At 37.4% G+C, this 18,191-nt stretch overlaps 1 protein-coding gene across 1 annotated transcript in view; it reads left to right on the top strand.

Moving 5' to 3' along the window:
- Nucleotides 1-18,191, top strand: part of GREB1L (GREB1 like retinoic acid receptor coactivator) — a 126,283-nt gene that overhangs the window by 12,725 nt on the left and 95,367 nt on the right. Inside the window, exons 4-5 of the mRNA XM_007448624.1 lie at nucleotides 9,023-9,199; nucleotides 11,649-11,771. Coding sequence (XP_007448686.1) covers nucleotides 9,023-9,199; nucleotides 11,649-11,771 — 300 coding nt within the window. The remainder of the gene's footprint in view (nucleotides 1-9,022; nucleotides 9,200-11,648; nucleotides 11,772-18,191) is intronic.

The raw sequence follows: 18,191 nt of genomic DNA, 5'->3' as shown, positions 1-18,191 counted from the left end.
CCCGTATCCCCTGCATCGGCAGGCGGACTCCCAACCACTGCGCCACCAGGGAGGCCCCCTCTGTACCCATTTTGATGAGAGTTTTTATCATGAATGGATGTTGAATTTTGTCAGTTGCTTTTTCTGCATCTACTGAGATGAACATGTGATTTGTATCCTTCCTTTTGTTAATGTGGTGTATCATATTGATTGATTTGCAAATATTGAACCATCCTTTCGTTCCTGAAATAAATCCAACTTGATCATGGTGTATGATCCTTTTTATATATTGTTGGATTCAGTTTGCTAATATTTCATTCAGGATATTTGCATCTGTATTAATCAAAGATACTGATTAGATACAAAGATTAATCAAATTTTCTTTTTTTATAATGTCTTTTCTGGTTTTGGCATCAGGGTAATGGCGGCCTCATAGAATGAATTTGGGGAATATTCCATCCTTTTCAATTTTTGGAATAGTTTGAGAAGGATAGGTATTAGCTCTTCTTTATATGTTTGGTAGAATTCCCATGTGAAGCTGTCCAGTCCTGGACTTTTGTTTACTGGTAGTTTTCTTATTACAAATTCAATTTCACTGCTAGTGATCAGTCTGTTCAAATCGTCTGTTTCTTCTTGATTCAGTCTTGGCAGATTGTATGTTTTTAGAAATTTGTCCATTTCTTCTAGGTTGTGCAGTTTGTTGGTGTATAACTATTTGTAGTATTCTCTTATGGCTTTTTTGTATCTCTGTGGTATCAGTTGTTATTTCTCCTTTTTCATTTCTTATTTTGTTTATTTGTATCCTCTTTTCTTCTTGGCGAGCCTGGCTAATGGTTTATCAATTTTGCTTATCTTTTCAAAAAAAACAGCTCCTGGGTTTCATTGATCTTTTCTATTGTTTTTTTAAATCTCTGTATTATTTCTTTCTTTCTGATCCTTATTATTTCCTTCCTTCTGCTGATTTTGGGCTTTGTTTGTTCTAATTCCTTTTGGTGGTAGGTTAGGTTCTTTATTTCACATGTTTCTTGCTTTCTTGAGGAAGGCCTGTATTGCCATAAACTTCTCTATTAGAACTGCTTTTGCTGCATCCCATAGATTTTGGAGCGCTGTGTTTCCACTTTCATTTGTCTTGAGGTATTTTCTGATTTCCTCTTTGATTTCTTCATTGACCCATTGGTTTTTAGTAGCATGTTGTTTAGTCTCTATGTGTTTGTTCTTTTCCCATTTTTCTATCTGTAATTGATTTCTAGTTTTATACTGTTGTGCTTGGGAAAAAAATGCTTGATATAATTTCTGTCCTCTTAAGTTAGTTGAGACTTGTTTTGTGGCCTAGCACATGATCTTTGCTGGAGAACATTCCATGTGCACTTGAAAAGAATTTGTACTGTGCTGTTTTTGGATGTAATGTCCTGTAGATATCTACTAAGTCCAGTTGGTCTGTTGTGTTGCCTTATTGATTTTCTGTCTGGATGGTCTGTCCATTGATGTAAGTGGGGTGTTAAAGTCCCTTACTATTACTGTGTTATTTTTGATTTCTCCTTTTATGTCTGTTAGTATTTTCTTAATATATTTAGGTGCTCCTGTATTGGGTGCATATATGTTAAATAGTGTAATATCCTCCTCTTGTATTGATCCTTTTATTATATTATGCCCTTCTTTGTCTTTTGTGTGTTATAGCCTTTGTATTAAAGTCTATTTTGTCTGATGTAAGTATTACTACCCCTGCTTTCTTGTCAGTTTTGTTTGCTGAAATATCTGTTTTCATCCCCTCACTTAAACTCTGTGTGTGTCTTTAGCTCTGAAATGAGTCTCTTGTAAGCAGCATACAAAAAGATCTTATTTTTAATCCAGTCAGTCACCCTATGTCTTTTCTGTGTGTCGAATTTTTTATTGTGGTAAAATACACATAACATAAAATATACCGCCTTAACCATTTTAAGTGTACAGTTCGGTGGTATAAGTACATTCATCTTGTTGTGCAAGCATCACCACCATCCAACCACAGAACTCTTTCCATCCTGCAAAACTGAAACTCTGTACCCATTAAACACTAACTCCCCATTACCCCCTCCTCTAACCCCTGACAACCACCATTTTTCCTTATTTTTTTAATCTGCCCTTTCCCCCCACATCCTAGCCTCTGGTAACCACCATTCTACTCTCTATTACTCTAAGTTTGGCGATTGTTATTATTATTTTTTTACCCTATGTCTTTTGACTGGAGCATTTAGTCCATTGACATTTAAAGTAACTATTGATAGTTATGTACTTATTGCCATTTTATTACTTGTTTTATGGTTGTTTTTGCAGTTCTTCTCTGTTCATTTCTTCTTCCTTTTGTTTCTTCCCTTGTGGTTTGATGATTTTCTTCAGTAGTTCCTTTCTTTTCAGTTTTTGTGTATCTCTAGTAGGTTTCTGATTTGTGGTTACCTCTGGGTTCATATATGTTGACCTATAAGTATATCTACTGTTTTAAACTGGTCGTCATTTAAATTCAAACATATTCTAAAAGATCTACTTTTTTTACCCCCTCCCACACATCTTGTGTTTTTAATGTCATATTTTACATCTTCATGTGTTTATCTCTTAACCATTTATTGTAGTTACAGTTTTTACAATTTTTTGTCTTTTACAATTTTTTGTCTTTTAATCTTTGTATTGGCTTATTTAAGTGGCTGATCCTCAGTTCCTACTATATATTTGCCGTTCCTAGTAGGATTTTCCATTTTCTATAGATTTTTACTTCTTTTCTACTTGAGAAGACCCTTTAACATTTCTTTTAGGGTAGGTTCAGTATTGACAAACTCTTTTAGTTTTTGCTTGTCTAAGCAGTTCTTTATCTCTCCTTCTACTTCAAATGATATTCTTGCTGGTATCCTAGGTTGCAGGTTTTTCCCTTTCAGCACTTTGAACATATTACGCCACTTCCTTCTGGCCTGTGAAGTTTCTACAGAGAAATCATCTGACAGCCTTGTGGGGATTCCCTTGTATATGACTCTTTGTTTTTCTCTTGCTGCTTTTAGAATTCTCTATCTTTAACTTTTGTCATATTAATTACATGTCTTGCTGTGGGTCTGTTTGGGTTCATTGCTTTTTGGACTCTGTGCTTCCTGAAGCTGGATATCTGTTTCCATCTTCAGGTTTGAGAAGTTTTCAGTCATAACTTCCTCAAATACATTTTCGATCCCCTTCTCTCTTCTCCTTCTGGGACCCCTATAATGACAATGTTGGTATGCTTACTTATATCCTAGAGATTTCTTAAATTGTTTTCATTTTTTAAAATTTGTTTTTCTTTTTTGCTGTTCTGATTGTGTGATTTCCATTACTCTATCTTCCAGATCACTTATGCGTTCTTCTGTATCTTAGTCTCCTATTCATTCCTTCTAGTGTGTTTTTTATTTTAGCTATTGCGTTCTTTATTTCTGATTGGGTCTTTTTTATATTTTCTAGTTCCTTGTTAAAGTGTTTACTGTGTACATCAATTCTTTTCCCTAATTCAGTTAATATTTTTGTTACCAATGCTTTGAATTCTTTATCTGGTAAATTGTTTATTTCTGTCTTGTTTATTTTTTCAGGGGTTTACTCTTACTCTTTCAATTGAGAGTAGTTCCTCTGTCTTTGTTTTCCTCAGCTTTCCCTGCCTCTGTGAATTCAGTTACTTATTTCAGTCTTGAAGGGGTGTCCTTATGTGGGAGCATCCCTATACAGACTGCATGTGGCCTATGCCTTTGCTGGGAGAGCTGGATGTGATGTGGATGCAAGTCACATCCTTCCTCAGGGTGTGCTGGCAGCTGTCACATAGGTAGGAGGTGGGGATGGAGATGGAGTGGCTAGAGCTGAAGTTGGGTGTGAGACAGGGCTTCCCCTCTGCTTGGTGGCCATCACCACTGTATCGGGGGCAGAGTCTGACCCCAAGTTCCTGGAGCAGAAGCCCTGAGGGTTGGGCTCATGCTGGCTCTTTTCCCTGTAAGTGTGTGTTTTTTCTTCTCCCTGCATGGGGACCCTTGCCCCAGAGGGGTGGAGTGCTGAAGCAAGTGGGACCTGTGCAGGCTCTTGGCTCATGTCAGCCGCAGACAGAGGTCTGATGCACTGCCTGTGTAGTTACCTGCAGCTCCACTCAAATGCAGCCTCTGGGGCAAGTCCACTTTGTCCCTCACAGCTGATCACTGCCCCCAGGCTCTGCAGTGCAAGTGGGACCCACATGGAGTCTCAGTGTGTATCAGGGGATGGGCTATGGTGGAACAGCTGCATCAGAGATCTGGAACGCTTCTGACGTGCTGCTTGAGTAAGTGATGGCTGCTACCCACCCACTCAGATGCCGCTGTGGCACCAGGTCACCTCTACATCCCACACTGTGACATGGAGTGAGCAGCACCAGAGCTTTCGCTCAGCTTGGACTGGGGTACCTGGCAAGGAGGTTGTGAGAAACCTGGCAGCTGCTAGAGCAGACCTCTCTCCACCTTGTTGGGGGCAAGCCAGCGTGCACACTCCTCATGAGCGTAGTCTAGGCTTCCCTCAGCCCTCCTGTTTGTCTCAGTGGCCCTCCAACCAGCCAAGTGGGATTGTCTCCTCCACGTAAAACCCCAGGACTGGGGCACTCAATCTGTGGCTCAGACCACTCACTCCACAGGGTGGGTGTCCACCCGCATAATCTCTATTTTTCTCTGAGTCTTCTTCTAGGGGCACAGGTTTCGACCTGATCACTACAGCCTTGGTTGTACAGGAGTCCTGCCAGTTTCCAGTTAGTTTTCAGTGATAATTGTTCCACATGTAGATGTATTTTTGATGTGTTCATGGGGTAGGTGAGCTCCACATCCTCTTACTCTGCTATCTTGATTCAAACCCCTTAAATTAACTTTTAATAATTAAAAAGGCAAATAAGAGGGCATGTAAGGACTTCCCTGGCAGCCCAGTGGTTAAGATTCTTCACTTCCACTGCAGGGGGCACAGGTTCGATCCCTGGTTGGGGAACTAAAATCCCACATGCCTGCCATGTGGCATGGCCTAAAGAAAAAGAAAGAAAGGAAGGAAGGGAGAGAGGGAGGGAGGGAGGGAGGAAGGAAAGAAAGAAAGAAAGAAAGAAAGAAAGGAAGGAAGGAAGGAAGGAAGGAAGGAAGAAAGAAAGAAGGAAAGAAATAAAAAGAAAGAAAGAAGAGGGCATGTGAGGTTTGTTACTTTTTTTTGCTGCTGTGTTTCTCTGGAGTTGCTTTTGTTTCTCAGAATTTGTTACTGTAGGTAGAATCAGATACATGTCCTCAGCACGAATATCAGTAAAAACGAAGAAGAAAGAAGAGGGCAAAGAATTCAAGAATTGTATTTACAGTGAGCTGTGTTTGTTTAGCTAGACGCATTCTTCCTAGTTATAAAGCATCATCAGAAAGTCTCGAAATACATAGATCAATATCTTGAGTCAGAAAGTGATCCCGCACATGGTTAATAAACGTTCCTTAAACTACAGTTCAAAGCCTTCTCTTGGTTCATAGGAAAAGAAGTGGTAATTTTCATTTTCATAGGCTCTCATTTGTTAAAATATCCATTGTTTTTCTTTCAGTGAAATTGAACAGATGGTTTAATATAGACACCTAACGGTAAAGTTTATACATTGGACTAAATTAGCAAAGAAGATCCAAGGATTCGTTTGTTCATTCATTTATTCAACAGTATTTGTTCCCAAAATCACGTTAGGTTATGATGTGTGGGCACACTAATGATAAGACATAGTCTTTTGCATCACAGAGCTAAGAACCTAGTTGGCTCTGGTAGAACAACTTTGGGAAACTTCTTTTTAGCACTTTAAAAGCATCAAAGTTTTATCAAATGGAACAGTTCATATGTGGCTCTGACTGAAGACATAGAAAAGTCTCTTATAATGTCTTTTTGCTCAATGATTCTTCATGACTAGAGGAATCCTCTTAGAATACATCATGGGACTCACACAGAAAACACCATCAGAATAATAGATTTTATAATCCTTTGTAATTGGGAATATGAAACCAAAGAGCATGGGCTTTGGAATTGGAACTGTGTTTAAATCCCAGATTTTCTAGTTAGCACTTTAAGAACTTGGGCAAGCTACTTATCTTCTTGAAGTCTCAGATTCCTCATCTATATAAAGGAGCCAATAATGCCCACCTGGCAGGATTATAAAGATCAAACAGATGATGTTTATAAGGTACCCAATAGCACAGTGCCTGGCCTATAGTACTTGCTCTTTAAATGGTAATTATTCTGCCATTCTGTCATATTTATTAAATACCCTTGTAGACATGGAACTTTGTTAATATTTTTTTATTAACCACTTCTCCAAGTGAACGTGTAGTACAGTAAAATGGTAAAAGTTTTCTCTTGAACAAGCACAATGAGATTTTTATATGTTCATTACTCTATTGTCAAAAAGTTAATATTCATCTAACAGTTCTTACTTATGATGGTTGATTTTAGTATGCATTAAGGTATAGTGGAGGGAATTCCCTGGTGGTCCAGTGGTTAGGACTCCACGCTTTCACTGAGGAGGGTCTGGGTTCGATCCCCGGTTGGGGGACTAAGATCTGACAAGCTGCACGGTGTGGCCAAAAAAAAAAAACAAATAAAAGTTTAAAAAGATATAGTGGGAAAATTTTTTAAGCTTAAAATATTCTAGAATCTTTGTGGACTCCAATATCAATTTGTGTAAATTTTTATATAAATTATGCAGATTCCAAAGACTGTGGGGGAATTGATTTGAAAATAAATTGATCACTTGGCCACACATATGCCCCAAATCTGCCATGCAATTCGAAGACCTGATTGCTAGAAAAACTAGAAAGGTAATTTGTCTGTAAGAGATATTATTTATTGTGATAGTGACAGCAAGAACTTTGAGCAGATAAAATCTCTCTTGAACCAAAGTTAATACAGAAACTATACAGAGTTTAAAAAATGGACTCTAAAGTTCTTACTCTTTTATATTGTTAATTCTCATCATTAATGTGAAGTTTCTCTTCTTTGAAGATTATCCAGATCCATTGCTTTTCTCCGTCTTCATACTCAAGTCTTGATTTTCACTTCAGAAAACAGGTAGAGGAAAAGATAAAAGATAAAACCTAACCCCAGTAATTTGTTAATTCTAATTCTCACATTAATCTTTGATGAACTACTTGGACCTATCAGATAAGCTCATTTTTTGGCACTGTCTCTATTTCAGATGAAGATTCTTAGTCTTACTGTGTTTTGGGTATGTTGCATCTGCCTCATAGGTCAGCCAATTTTCTATCAAGGCATAATGATCATATCAGAAAGTAAGTTCTGTGGAGGCAGTGGTTTTGTCTTCCTTGTTCAGTGCTAAAAACCTGGTACCTGAAATAGTGCCTAGCACATAGTAGAGTACAGATATTTGTTGGATGGACGGATGGACAGGTGGATAGATGCATGGATTAGTGGATGGATGCATGCATTCATGGATGCGTGGACAGGTGGATGGGTGGATGAATGGTTAGATGGATGGTTGGCTTTAGGAATTTGGTGAACTAGGCAGTCACTGACATCTTTCTTTTTTTGGCCTACAGCTCCAAGGTATTAGACAAATAGCCAAATGCTCTCAAATGCAATCCATCTCTGAATATGTTTTAAATAATTTATGAAATTATATTGATGTTTATATTTCTATAAAGTGATGATAATAAGCTAATTATATAGAATTACTAATTTTATGTAACTGACCAGAAGTTGGGACTACCTCTTGTTCACCACTGTTTTTCCAGTGTTTAGCAAAATGCTTGGCATATAGGTAGGTGCTCAATAAAAAATTATTGAATAAATAATAATAAATTGGAATGCCCATTTCTAAATGTTCTGAATTGATTGTCAGCATCCTGAGATTGGGACATTGTGAGATATTTTGTCTTTAATCCTCATGGTCTTTCTCTACTCTCCTTATATATCTTTGTTAATTATAAAACATGTTGGTTTGGTGGTTTTAAAAGAGTGTATTATTCCATAAGTGAATTTATTTTCAGTTAGTTATTTGTATATAGAGATATTGTGTTTATGAAATTTGGAATGCCCTTTTTTGCCAATATGACCATACATATGTTATGTCCTCATAACTCACAACCAGAAGAACTCAATCTCTTTCTGTCCACTTTTCTTCTGTGTAATAAGGGAGATTGAAAAGTTGATTTCCAATCAAGCAAAGCATGACCTTTCATCCTCCCAGCCTTCTCCATTTCTTCTTCTTTCCATGTCTTCTGTTCCAAGAAGATCACTGAAAGTCTTATTTTGTTTGATTAATCTGAGTGAGAATTGTTTGGATGTTAAGTCTAAGGAATAATGAGCTAGTTTGAATAAAGAGGGGTTGAACAGAGAGGAAATGGGACCCTTAGGGAATTTGTGTTCCCTAGATCTCATAGAAACTAGGAAGCTGACAGTGCTCAGAGTTTATACATCTCTGTTCGTGCTCTCCTATCTGGAGACCAGCTTCCTCTTCACAATTCTCAGTTTGCTCTCTCCCACACCCTAGATGGCATAGCCCTGACTTGGGTTCCAGTTTTACAAAAGCTTACATATCCAGGGTCCAGTACCATCTGATTGATTCTTTTTGTATTTATTTCAGCATTCCAGGAGAGAGACTCTGACTATCCTAGATTGGGTCAAATATTGATCCACAGTCTAATCAATTGTGCCTATGGAGTTAAGTCCACATGGTGGGTAGGGTGGAGAATCAGAGCCAGTAGGTTAAGAAGGGAATATGTAAGGAAGAAATAATAGATATCTCTAGGACCAGAATTTTTCATATTTTTTATGTTAACTATATAAATTCTATCATATGATACTATCTGTTCTATTTCCTTAACCATTATCCTTTTAGAGCATTTAAAAATTATTTTCAGTCTTTCACTGTTATAAAATAACTGCTAAATTGTTGTACATGTGTTTTTCCTTTGAATTATTTCCTGAAAATTAAGAAGTTGTCAAGGCAAAGAGTGAATATTTCTATGTTTTTTATATATGAGAGTATTGTAACAACATACAAGGCCACCAGTAACTTTGTTTTTCTTCCTTTTAGGGTTTTCTGGAAACTGTATCGGCTGTGGAGAAAGAGGATTTCGGTATTTCACGGAATTTTCCAACCACATAAACTTGAAGCTCACCACCCAGCCAAAGAAGCAGAAGCACTTAAAGTACTACCTAGTCAGAAGCTCCCAGGGTGTACTGTCGAAGGGACCTCTTATCTGCTGGAAAGGTAGCGTCAACTTCTGGGAGGGAACGGGAAGGGAATGTGGATGTTACGATAGTATTGACAAGTGACCTATACGGGGTTCAGAATCCAGGTGTGGAACAGATAAATATCCCAAGTTCAGAAGACAATCCAAAAATGTAAAGCCCTCTGGCAGGTTATTTGACTTGCTCCTTTTTGTTTTTACCAGAAACTATTGAAATTTGGGAAAGGGCATTTCTCCTTGTATTTGTCACTTAGGGGTGTGGAATACAGCTCTTGGGGGGAAATGGGCTCTTTCTAGCTCTTCTGTCATTTAGAGAGGACTTCAAAGTGTCAGTTTCCTGGTCAGATGCTCTTTCTACTTTATTTAGGGTCTTTGGTAATTTTTGAGTCTTCATTTTTCTATTAGAACTAAGCAAACTTTGGAATAAATAATGCTCTCTTCATAATACCTGGGAAAAGGCAGTATTAAGTTGACAAAGTTTTGTTTCTCTTCAGTTAGGAAGAACTTAAACTTATTTTTGAAAATGAATCCAGTTGAAATGTCACATCATCTTGTGGTTGATAGGAGTTGCCACAAGTTCTGTACATTGTTTAATGCAGTGGGACATCTAATTCTTATTCTTTTGAGCAGTTTCTTAGATGCTGAGATTTCCCCTCCATTATTAACATTATTATATTGTTAAAGACAATAGAATAATTGTCTTTAATATTTCTATTTGTTGTTTGTGCAAGATTTTGGCCTGACCATGAAAAATAGCGTAGTAAATCCAAATTACAACTGAAGATTTGTTTCCGAATCTTTCACCATAATGACTCCTGGTTGCATTTGAGGAGAGATTATATAACTCCTTAGGAAATGGCTACATGTTCTGAGCCAGGGATCACCAGGACTGTGATCAGTGCTGTGATCACTAAATCGTAAGCATGGTAAATTATAGATAACTCTTTATCCTGATAAAGTCTAAAGAATGTTCCTCTAGAAAAATCATTTAAAATGTCATGAACCCTAATAAAAGAGTAAAAATAGGATAGGTATCACCTCCCTGCCTTTTAACTGCCTTTTGTTAGCTTTTGTTTTGGTTGCATAAAATATTTTTAAGTTCTTATTTAGTGCTCAGTGACAATTCACCTTTCTGGTAAATAATAACATTTGTGAAATAGTTTGTGATACAATGATCCTGGGTGGCTTCTGAAGCCTCACATTTATAGTCATTCTATTTTGGAATTGGAATTGTATATATGTACATACCTATCAAACTACATATTTGCATATAATATACATAACATGGAGATATCCTTTTCAGTCAAAATACAGTAGCTCTGGGCTTCCCTGGTGGCGCAGTGGTTGAGAGTCCACCTGCTGATGCAGGGGACATGGGTTTGTGCCCCGGTCCGGGAAGATCCCACATGCTGCAGAGTGGCTAGGCCCGTGAGCCATGGCCACTGAGCCTGCGCGTCCGGAGCCTGTGCTCCGCGACAGGAGAGGCCACAACAGTGAGAGGCCCGCGTACCAAAAAAAAAAAAAAAAAAAAAATAGAGTAGCTCTTCAAAGGAACGTCATAGATAGAAGGTTATAGAAAACTGCCTCTAACTTTTGCATGTATCCAATAAACTTGGAAATTCTCTAAAGGACCCACTATAATTAACTTTGTCATTTACAACCATTTATATTTCTTTTTCACATGCTACCTTTAAAGACTAATATAGTACAACATATAGTATAGTTTGGTTGGAAGTTAGAGCCCCGAAAACCTGTGACACACATTGTCACAGTATTTGCTATCTACCTGAATCAGTACAAAGTATTATTAAAATATTACACCAAAGCCACAAGTAATATTGGCTCATTTAAAATGAAGCTTAGTTTTGTATGATCAGTAAGTACCTTGAATATTGTCTACCTATTTCCTCTAATAAGAGCTGAGAATAATAAGAATTTGAGAATTTCTAATTTTTCTCCTCTGTGTATAATATTTTCTTTGCTTCTGTTTCTGGACATAAATTAAGGTTGAGTAGAGAAGGTTGAAGGCAGCCTAGAAGGACTCTAGATTACTATTCTACACGTAAATCAATCCTGGACAGAAGGTTAACTGGTGCTTGAAAGCTTATTTGGTTTTTATAAATTATTGATATTTTAACCTCAGTATTACCCATGAAACTAACATGACTATATAGGTTATGAGTAATTTTTCTCCTGGGAACTAGTCTGTGAGGAACAAATGTCTAATTGTTCTTTGTAACTATTTCTTTGCCTTCCAAACATGACATTTGGCTCTAGGAAGATGAATTGTGTTCACCAGCTTGAACATTCTGTTGGAGTCAAGTTTGGGGAAGGGGGATCTCTGTTAAACAAAGTGCTGCCACTTGAGGAGCAGCAGTTTATTTTAGAGATTTTATGGATTGTGTCTCCCTCACCTGTTTTAACAGAATATTGTTTTCCTTACATAATGTGATTCTTACTCCTTTCTAGAATGTAGAAGCCGACAATCCTCTACCATTTGCCACTCTATTAAACCAAACTCTTCAGTGTCATCAACCGTGGCCCCAGAAAATGGCACAACTAATGGATACAAATCAGGATTCATTCAGACAGGTATTGGATATTTTCTTTTGGAATTTCAAGCGGCAGATGTATATTTAATGAGGCATTTTAAACTTACTGTTGGCTGGTTTGAACAGACTTATTTTTCAGTAGCAGTATTGAGTTACTATTAGAATTAGAAATCAGCATTGAGATGGATCAGTCTGTGGAGGAGCAGGACCCCAAATCCCAACAGCCCTGCCAATGCTAGGCAAGGCATGGAAAAAGGAACTGACAGTTGGTAGGGAATTTAGTTCAAGCATAGGGCCTGTTTCTAGAGGAGTCTGACAGGAGGCAATAAGTAGAAATACAGATGTGAAAGAAGTCTGCATCATAGCCATCAGGTGGCATGTATTGGGGACATATTTATGAAGACTGGAATTCTACAGTAGGGCTCTAACTAGGCTTGCTCAACGGTATAGGGAGTATTACACCAACTTGGATACAAAGTAAAGTCCCAAAGCAGGATGAAGGATCACAGCGGAAGAATCTAGGACCTAGTTTCAGGTGGTACAAGATAGGAGCTTGGTTACAAATAACCAGATAAAATTTTAGTGCCTGAAACTAGGTTACAGTATCGGAGCTGGATCAGCAGAGTGGCTGATCTGATACTGAGCGATAAGTTACTAGTCTAAAGCTTCTGAAAATTCCTCCAGGATAGAGGCCTGAACTCAGGATAAGACTCCAGGAGGACTTAATGTTTCCAGGTGGCTGAAAGCCTGGAGGGCTGTAACTGAAAAGATCACTGCAGATAGTATTTGAGAAAATTACTCAGAACCAGTCTAGGTTATATCTTAGGCAAGAAGAAAAGTATTTTAAAAGAATTTGTGAATTTTTTTTTCAGTTCACTTGTTTTTTGAGAAGTGCTATTTTACCCACAAACTTCATAGCATATGTGCTTTGCCAGTATCCACTCAAATACAACAAGTTGGAAAAAAAGCTGTCTTTATTCATTTCACTACTTAGAATCCTCTTCCAAATTTATGTCAAATTTTAATGAGCTGGTAAATCGTTTGCACTTATTTTCAAGATGGAAGTGATTATTAGACTATGTTAACAACAACTGTAGTGATAATAAAGCTAACTTTATCTGGGGCACTTCTTGCTATGTGTCTGTACTCAGCTAAATCCACTTCATCCTGGATTTTAAAAATCTAACTTTTAAACTGTTCAAGAGATTTACATAGAGGCTGTAATTTAAGAGGAAAGAGAATATTCTAAATTCTCATTTAGAATAAATGAGAGAACATCATGTCACTAGGTATTGAAGAAAGAAAAAATTGGTATTGGGCTCTTGGCATTGAAAGAATAGCTTTCATTACAGTGATGTCTCTTCTAGAATTTGATTGATTCTGTAGTATATTTTCTGCCATTAGAACTTGGAGCTAATGAAATGCAATTTAAAAACTACAGTATTAGTCATTCCAACAAAAACTTACCAAGTGTTTATTATGTTCTTAGACCCTTGTCAGAGGCTGTAAGGCAGGGTTCCAGTACTTGACTACTGGCTCCAATGACTTAAAAACCACTCATATAAGGGGTAAAAGAATGATAAAACATGTTACCTTTTCTAAGAGGGAGAGGTGAATATATATAAATAACCAGTTGTACCTGAAAAAAATGAAAAGATACTGAAATGTTAATAAGAAGTAATGAAATGTTAATAAGCAGTTTTGATTATTCAGAAATATATTTTGAAACTGAATATTGCTCTGAATAGAGGAATTCAAGATTCAGGCTTAGCAAAGCCTCCTTTAGTTGCCACGAAGGGACACAGGCAAGACACTGACTGACTCACAGTGAACACAAGTGGCCAAGTGCTATGCCAGTATTCTTGTGTATCCCTTGTTGGGGTGAGAATGGTAATTTGACCATGAAATTACCTATTAATTTTAGGTTCAATCCAGAGAATTTAATAGAAGATAGTGCCTTTAAAAGTAAAACTTGGTGTCTAAAACTTTCTTCGTGACAAATTATGGAGTCTTCAGTAATAATTTTCCTATGTATTTTGAAAGTAATAGACTGTAAGAATATTACCATAGCCTATTATATCATTGCAAACATTAGAGTATGCAGCATCTTCTTAGCAGATAGAAGATCTGCTCCTATCTGTAGGAGATCCTCCTGTAGGAGATTATACCCTTCTTAATCTACAATCAGTGACTGCCTGTAATCAACATTTCTTAGCCTGAAATGTAGGTACACATGTTGCAAAGTATTTGAAAAGGGGATTAATTTACTATTTGCACAGCTTTGTCTCACATTCCTACTGCCAAGATCTGGATGTTCTGTTCTGGCTGGCTTGCCACTTATATTTTGCATATTTTCTTTCAACATATTTGTGTGATTGATAATTCAAATTTTAGCCAACAATCCTGGTAAAATATTTTATGACTTTGACTGAAGGTGGCTACATAGTTACCTACCTACATTACACAGACATACCAAATACAAACATATACACGTACATGTATTGTGTTTAATAAGGACAAGAATTCAAGAACAGATGAAAAAATGGGAATTCCTTGGTGGTCCAGTGGTTGGGACTCCGCACATTCACTGCTGAGGGCCCAGGTCCAATCCCTGGTCGGGGAACTAAGATCCCAGAAGCTGCATGGCATGGCCAAAAAAAAAAAGGGAAAAAAGAAAAAAGGAATAGATGAAAAAAACTTTTGCACAACCCAAGATCTTGAAAGTTTCTCTTCCATATTTTTTGTCTAAAAGTTTTATTGTTTTATCTCTTGCATTAAAGTCTGTGAGTCATGTTGAGTTAATTTTTGTGTGTGGTGTGAGGTGAGCATCTAAATTCATCTTTTTGCATGTGGATATCCAAATGTCCCAGCACCATCTATTGAACAGACTGTCTTTTTGTCAGTGAATTTCATTGACCTCATCAAAATTCAAAACTTTTACACTTCAAAAAACAACATTAAGGGGCTTCCCTGGTGGCGCAGTGGTTGAGAGTCCGCCTGCCGATACAGGGGACACGGGTTCGTGCCCCAGTCCGGGAAGATCCCACATGCTGCGGAGCGGCTGGGCCTGTGAGCCATGGCTGCTGAGCCTGCACGTCCGGAGCCTGTGCTCTGCAACGGGAGAGGCCACAACAGTGAGAGGCCCACATACCACAAAAAAAAAAAAAAAAAAAAAAGCAACATTAAGAAAATGAAAGGACAATGATGGACTAGAAAAATACTTGCAAAACACATATTTAATAAAGGATTTGTATCCAGAATTTACAAAGAACTCTTACAACTCAGTCATAAGATGACCATCCAATCAAAACACGGGCAAAAGATGTGGAATAGAGATTTCTTCAGAGAACATACACAAATGGCCAATAATCACATGAAAAGATGCTCAACATCATTAGCTGTTAGGGAAATACAAATCAAAACCATAATAAGATATTAATTCTATCTCCCCGGGAGAAATGAAGGCATGTGTCCTCACAAAAACTTATATACAAATGTTCATATAGCAGCATTATTCATTACAGTCGAAAACTGGAAACAACCTAAATGTCAATCTACTCGTGAATGGATAGACAAAATTGTGTATCCATACAATGGAATACCATGCAGCAATAATAAGGAACAAACTATTGACACATGCTACACCATGAATGAACTTCAAAAACTTTATGCTGGGAATTCCCTGGCAGCCCAGTGGTTGAAACTCCGAGATTCCACTGCAGGGGGCTTGGGTTTGATCCCTGATTGGGGAACTAAGATCCCACATGCCTCAAGCTACGGCCAAAAAACAGAACAAAACAAAAACATTATGCTAAGTGAAAGAAACTAGACAGAAGAGACCACATATTATATGATTTCATTTATATGAAATGTCCAGAAAAAGCTAATTTATAGAGACAGGAAATAGAATAGTGGTTGCCTGGGGCAAGGGGTGGGAATGAAAATTAACTGAAAGTGGGCATGAGGTTTCTTGCTGGGGGATAAAAATGTTCTAAAGCTGATTCATGGTGATGGTTGCACCACTTGGTCAAGTTACTAGAAATCATTGAACTGTACACTTGAATTGGGTATATTCTATGATAAGTAAAATATACCTTAATAAAGCTGGGGGTTGGGGAGGAAAGATTAAAAAGCTGCTCTAAGAGAAAGGTGAAATCCTCTGGAGTGGCAACGTTTCTCCCTCATTTGAATCCAGTCTAATTTATTGAGTGTCTACTACAGAATGAGCACTGTTTCAGACCAGATGGTAAACTGCACAGGACTTGGAGTCAGTGTCTTGGTATTCAAATTCTGCCCCTGATGTATATTGACTGACACTCAATTGTTCTATGTCTTGGTTTTCTCATTTGTACAACTAAAAATAACAATACCTATTTTGCAACTAAGGATTAGCTCAGCCTTGCTACTATACTTCTATTTGTGTGCCATTCTCCCAATTATAATAATTTGTTAACCATCTGTATTCTTTTATATGCTAGAAACTGTAAGTTCATTTTGTTTATCCCTATACCCCCTAGTACCTGGCAAATGCCTGGAAATAAACGGTGTTTGTTGTTGTTGTTGTTGTTTTTTCTTTTTTGGCTGCACCTCGCAGCATGTGGGATCTTAGTTCCCCAACCAGGATTGAACCTGTGGCCCCCTGCAGTGGAAGCATGGAGTTCTAACCACTGGATTACCAGGGAATTCCCAATAAACGTCATTTGAATTCCATTTTTATTTAAATTTTAAATTAGCATTTGGGGATTGTTAACTTACTGGTGTGTACTCTTTTTCCAAATGAAGATGGTATGTTCATCTACCATTAGGAGGAAAAATTAGCCCGTAGGGCAGGACAGGGATGAGCCACCTAAACTCTGCCCCTGTGACTAATAGTGTAATTTTTAAGAAGATGCTATCAGGCAGGACCTGATATGACTTTATGACTTTCTTAGGCCCTGGGCACATTTGCCTAAAGTATTTAAAATTGTATTTTATGACTGTGTTGGTATAAAGATGAATATATTAATACTATATGCTACAATACTTTGTTCGACAAAAAAAAAATTAAAACATTTCTTATGATTTTAAAAGAAATTAAAACGTTTTCATGAACCCCTAGAAGTGCTGTGGACCCAAGGCACTGACTTCTATGCCTAATGGAGAAGTTGGCCCTGTTATTGGAGCCATGTATTGTCCAAGAAATGGGATTTTCCTCTGGATGAACCACTGTAGGCTTAAAATAATGTAAACCCCTTACCATCTAATGGTAACCCTTACCTTAAAGAAGGAAGAACAATAGCAATGAAAGGACTTGCCCTATCATATATCAAGCTCATGAGGCTTTACTAATAAAGACAGAGTGGAGTTGGCACAGGGATAGACACAGAGCAGCAGAACAGAATAGAAAGTCCCCAGACAGATTCATATAACATGTGGGTATAGAGTGACTTGCACATCAGCAGAACCTTTTCTTTCAACAAATGGTCCTCAGAAGTTGGATATATTATGTGGAAGAACAATAAAACTGGACCCCTATTTCACTCTATACACAAAAATCAACTTCAGGTAGCTGGAGGATCTAAATGCAACAGGCAAAACCGTCAAGCTTTAAGAAGATATTGTAGAATATCTTAGATATTCTAAGTAGATATTCTAAGATATTCTAAGATATTCTAAGTAGATATTCTAAGATATTGAAAGTAGAAACAAAAAGTGCTGATCACAAAGGAAAAAACTTATGTTTCACTGTTTTTAGAAGGTGCTGTAGAGTTAAAAATCAAGCCATAAATTGAGAGAAGATACGTAATACATAAAACTAACCAAGGACTAGTACAAAGGACATATAAAGAATGCCTATGAATCAGTAAGAAAAAGACACATCAATAGAAAGATGAGCAAAGACTTCAAGCACCTCACGCAAGAGGAAATCCAAGTGGCCAATAAATACATGAAAAGATGATTAACCACTTTCGTAATTAGGGAAATTACATTAAAAATACAGTGAGATGCCATTATATACATGCCAAACTGGCAGTGATTTGAAGTGTGACAGCAGTAGATGTTGGCAAAGATTTCAAGCAACACAAACCATCATATGCTGCCAATAGGAGTGTTAATTGATGGCACCACTTTGCAAGTAATTAGCAATACATAGAAAAGTAGAAAACATGCATATCCTATGATCTAGCTATTCCACTCCCTAAGGAAACACTTGTGCATCAAGAGATACGTACAAGACTGTTCAGAGTAGTGTTCTTTGCAAATGACAAACTGAACACAACTCAAATGTTCATCAACAATAGAATAGATAAATAGGTTATGATGTATTTATATAATGAAATACCGTTTGGCAATGAGAATGAACAAATGATACCTACATGCATCCTGATGGAGGAATCTTCCAAAATGTTGAACAAAAATCTACTTACAGAAGACTCTATCCAATATGATTTTATTTCTGTTATGTTCAAAAATATGCAAA

This window comes from Lipotes vexillifer, unplaced genomic scaffold (genome assembly GCF_000442215.2).
Source record: "Lipotes vexillifer unplaced genomic scaffold, Lipotes_vexillifer_v1.1 scaffold168, whole genome shotgun sequence".
NCBI lineage: Eukaryota > Metazoa > Chordata > Mammalia > Artiodactyla > Lipotidae > Lipotes > Lipotes vexillifer.
The sequence above is the reverse complement of the archived record's forward strand: the minus strand, read 5'-3'. Positions and strand labels throughout refer to the sequence as shown.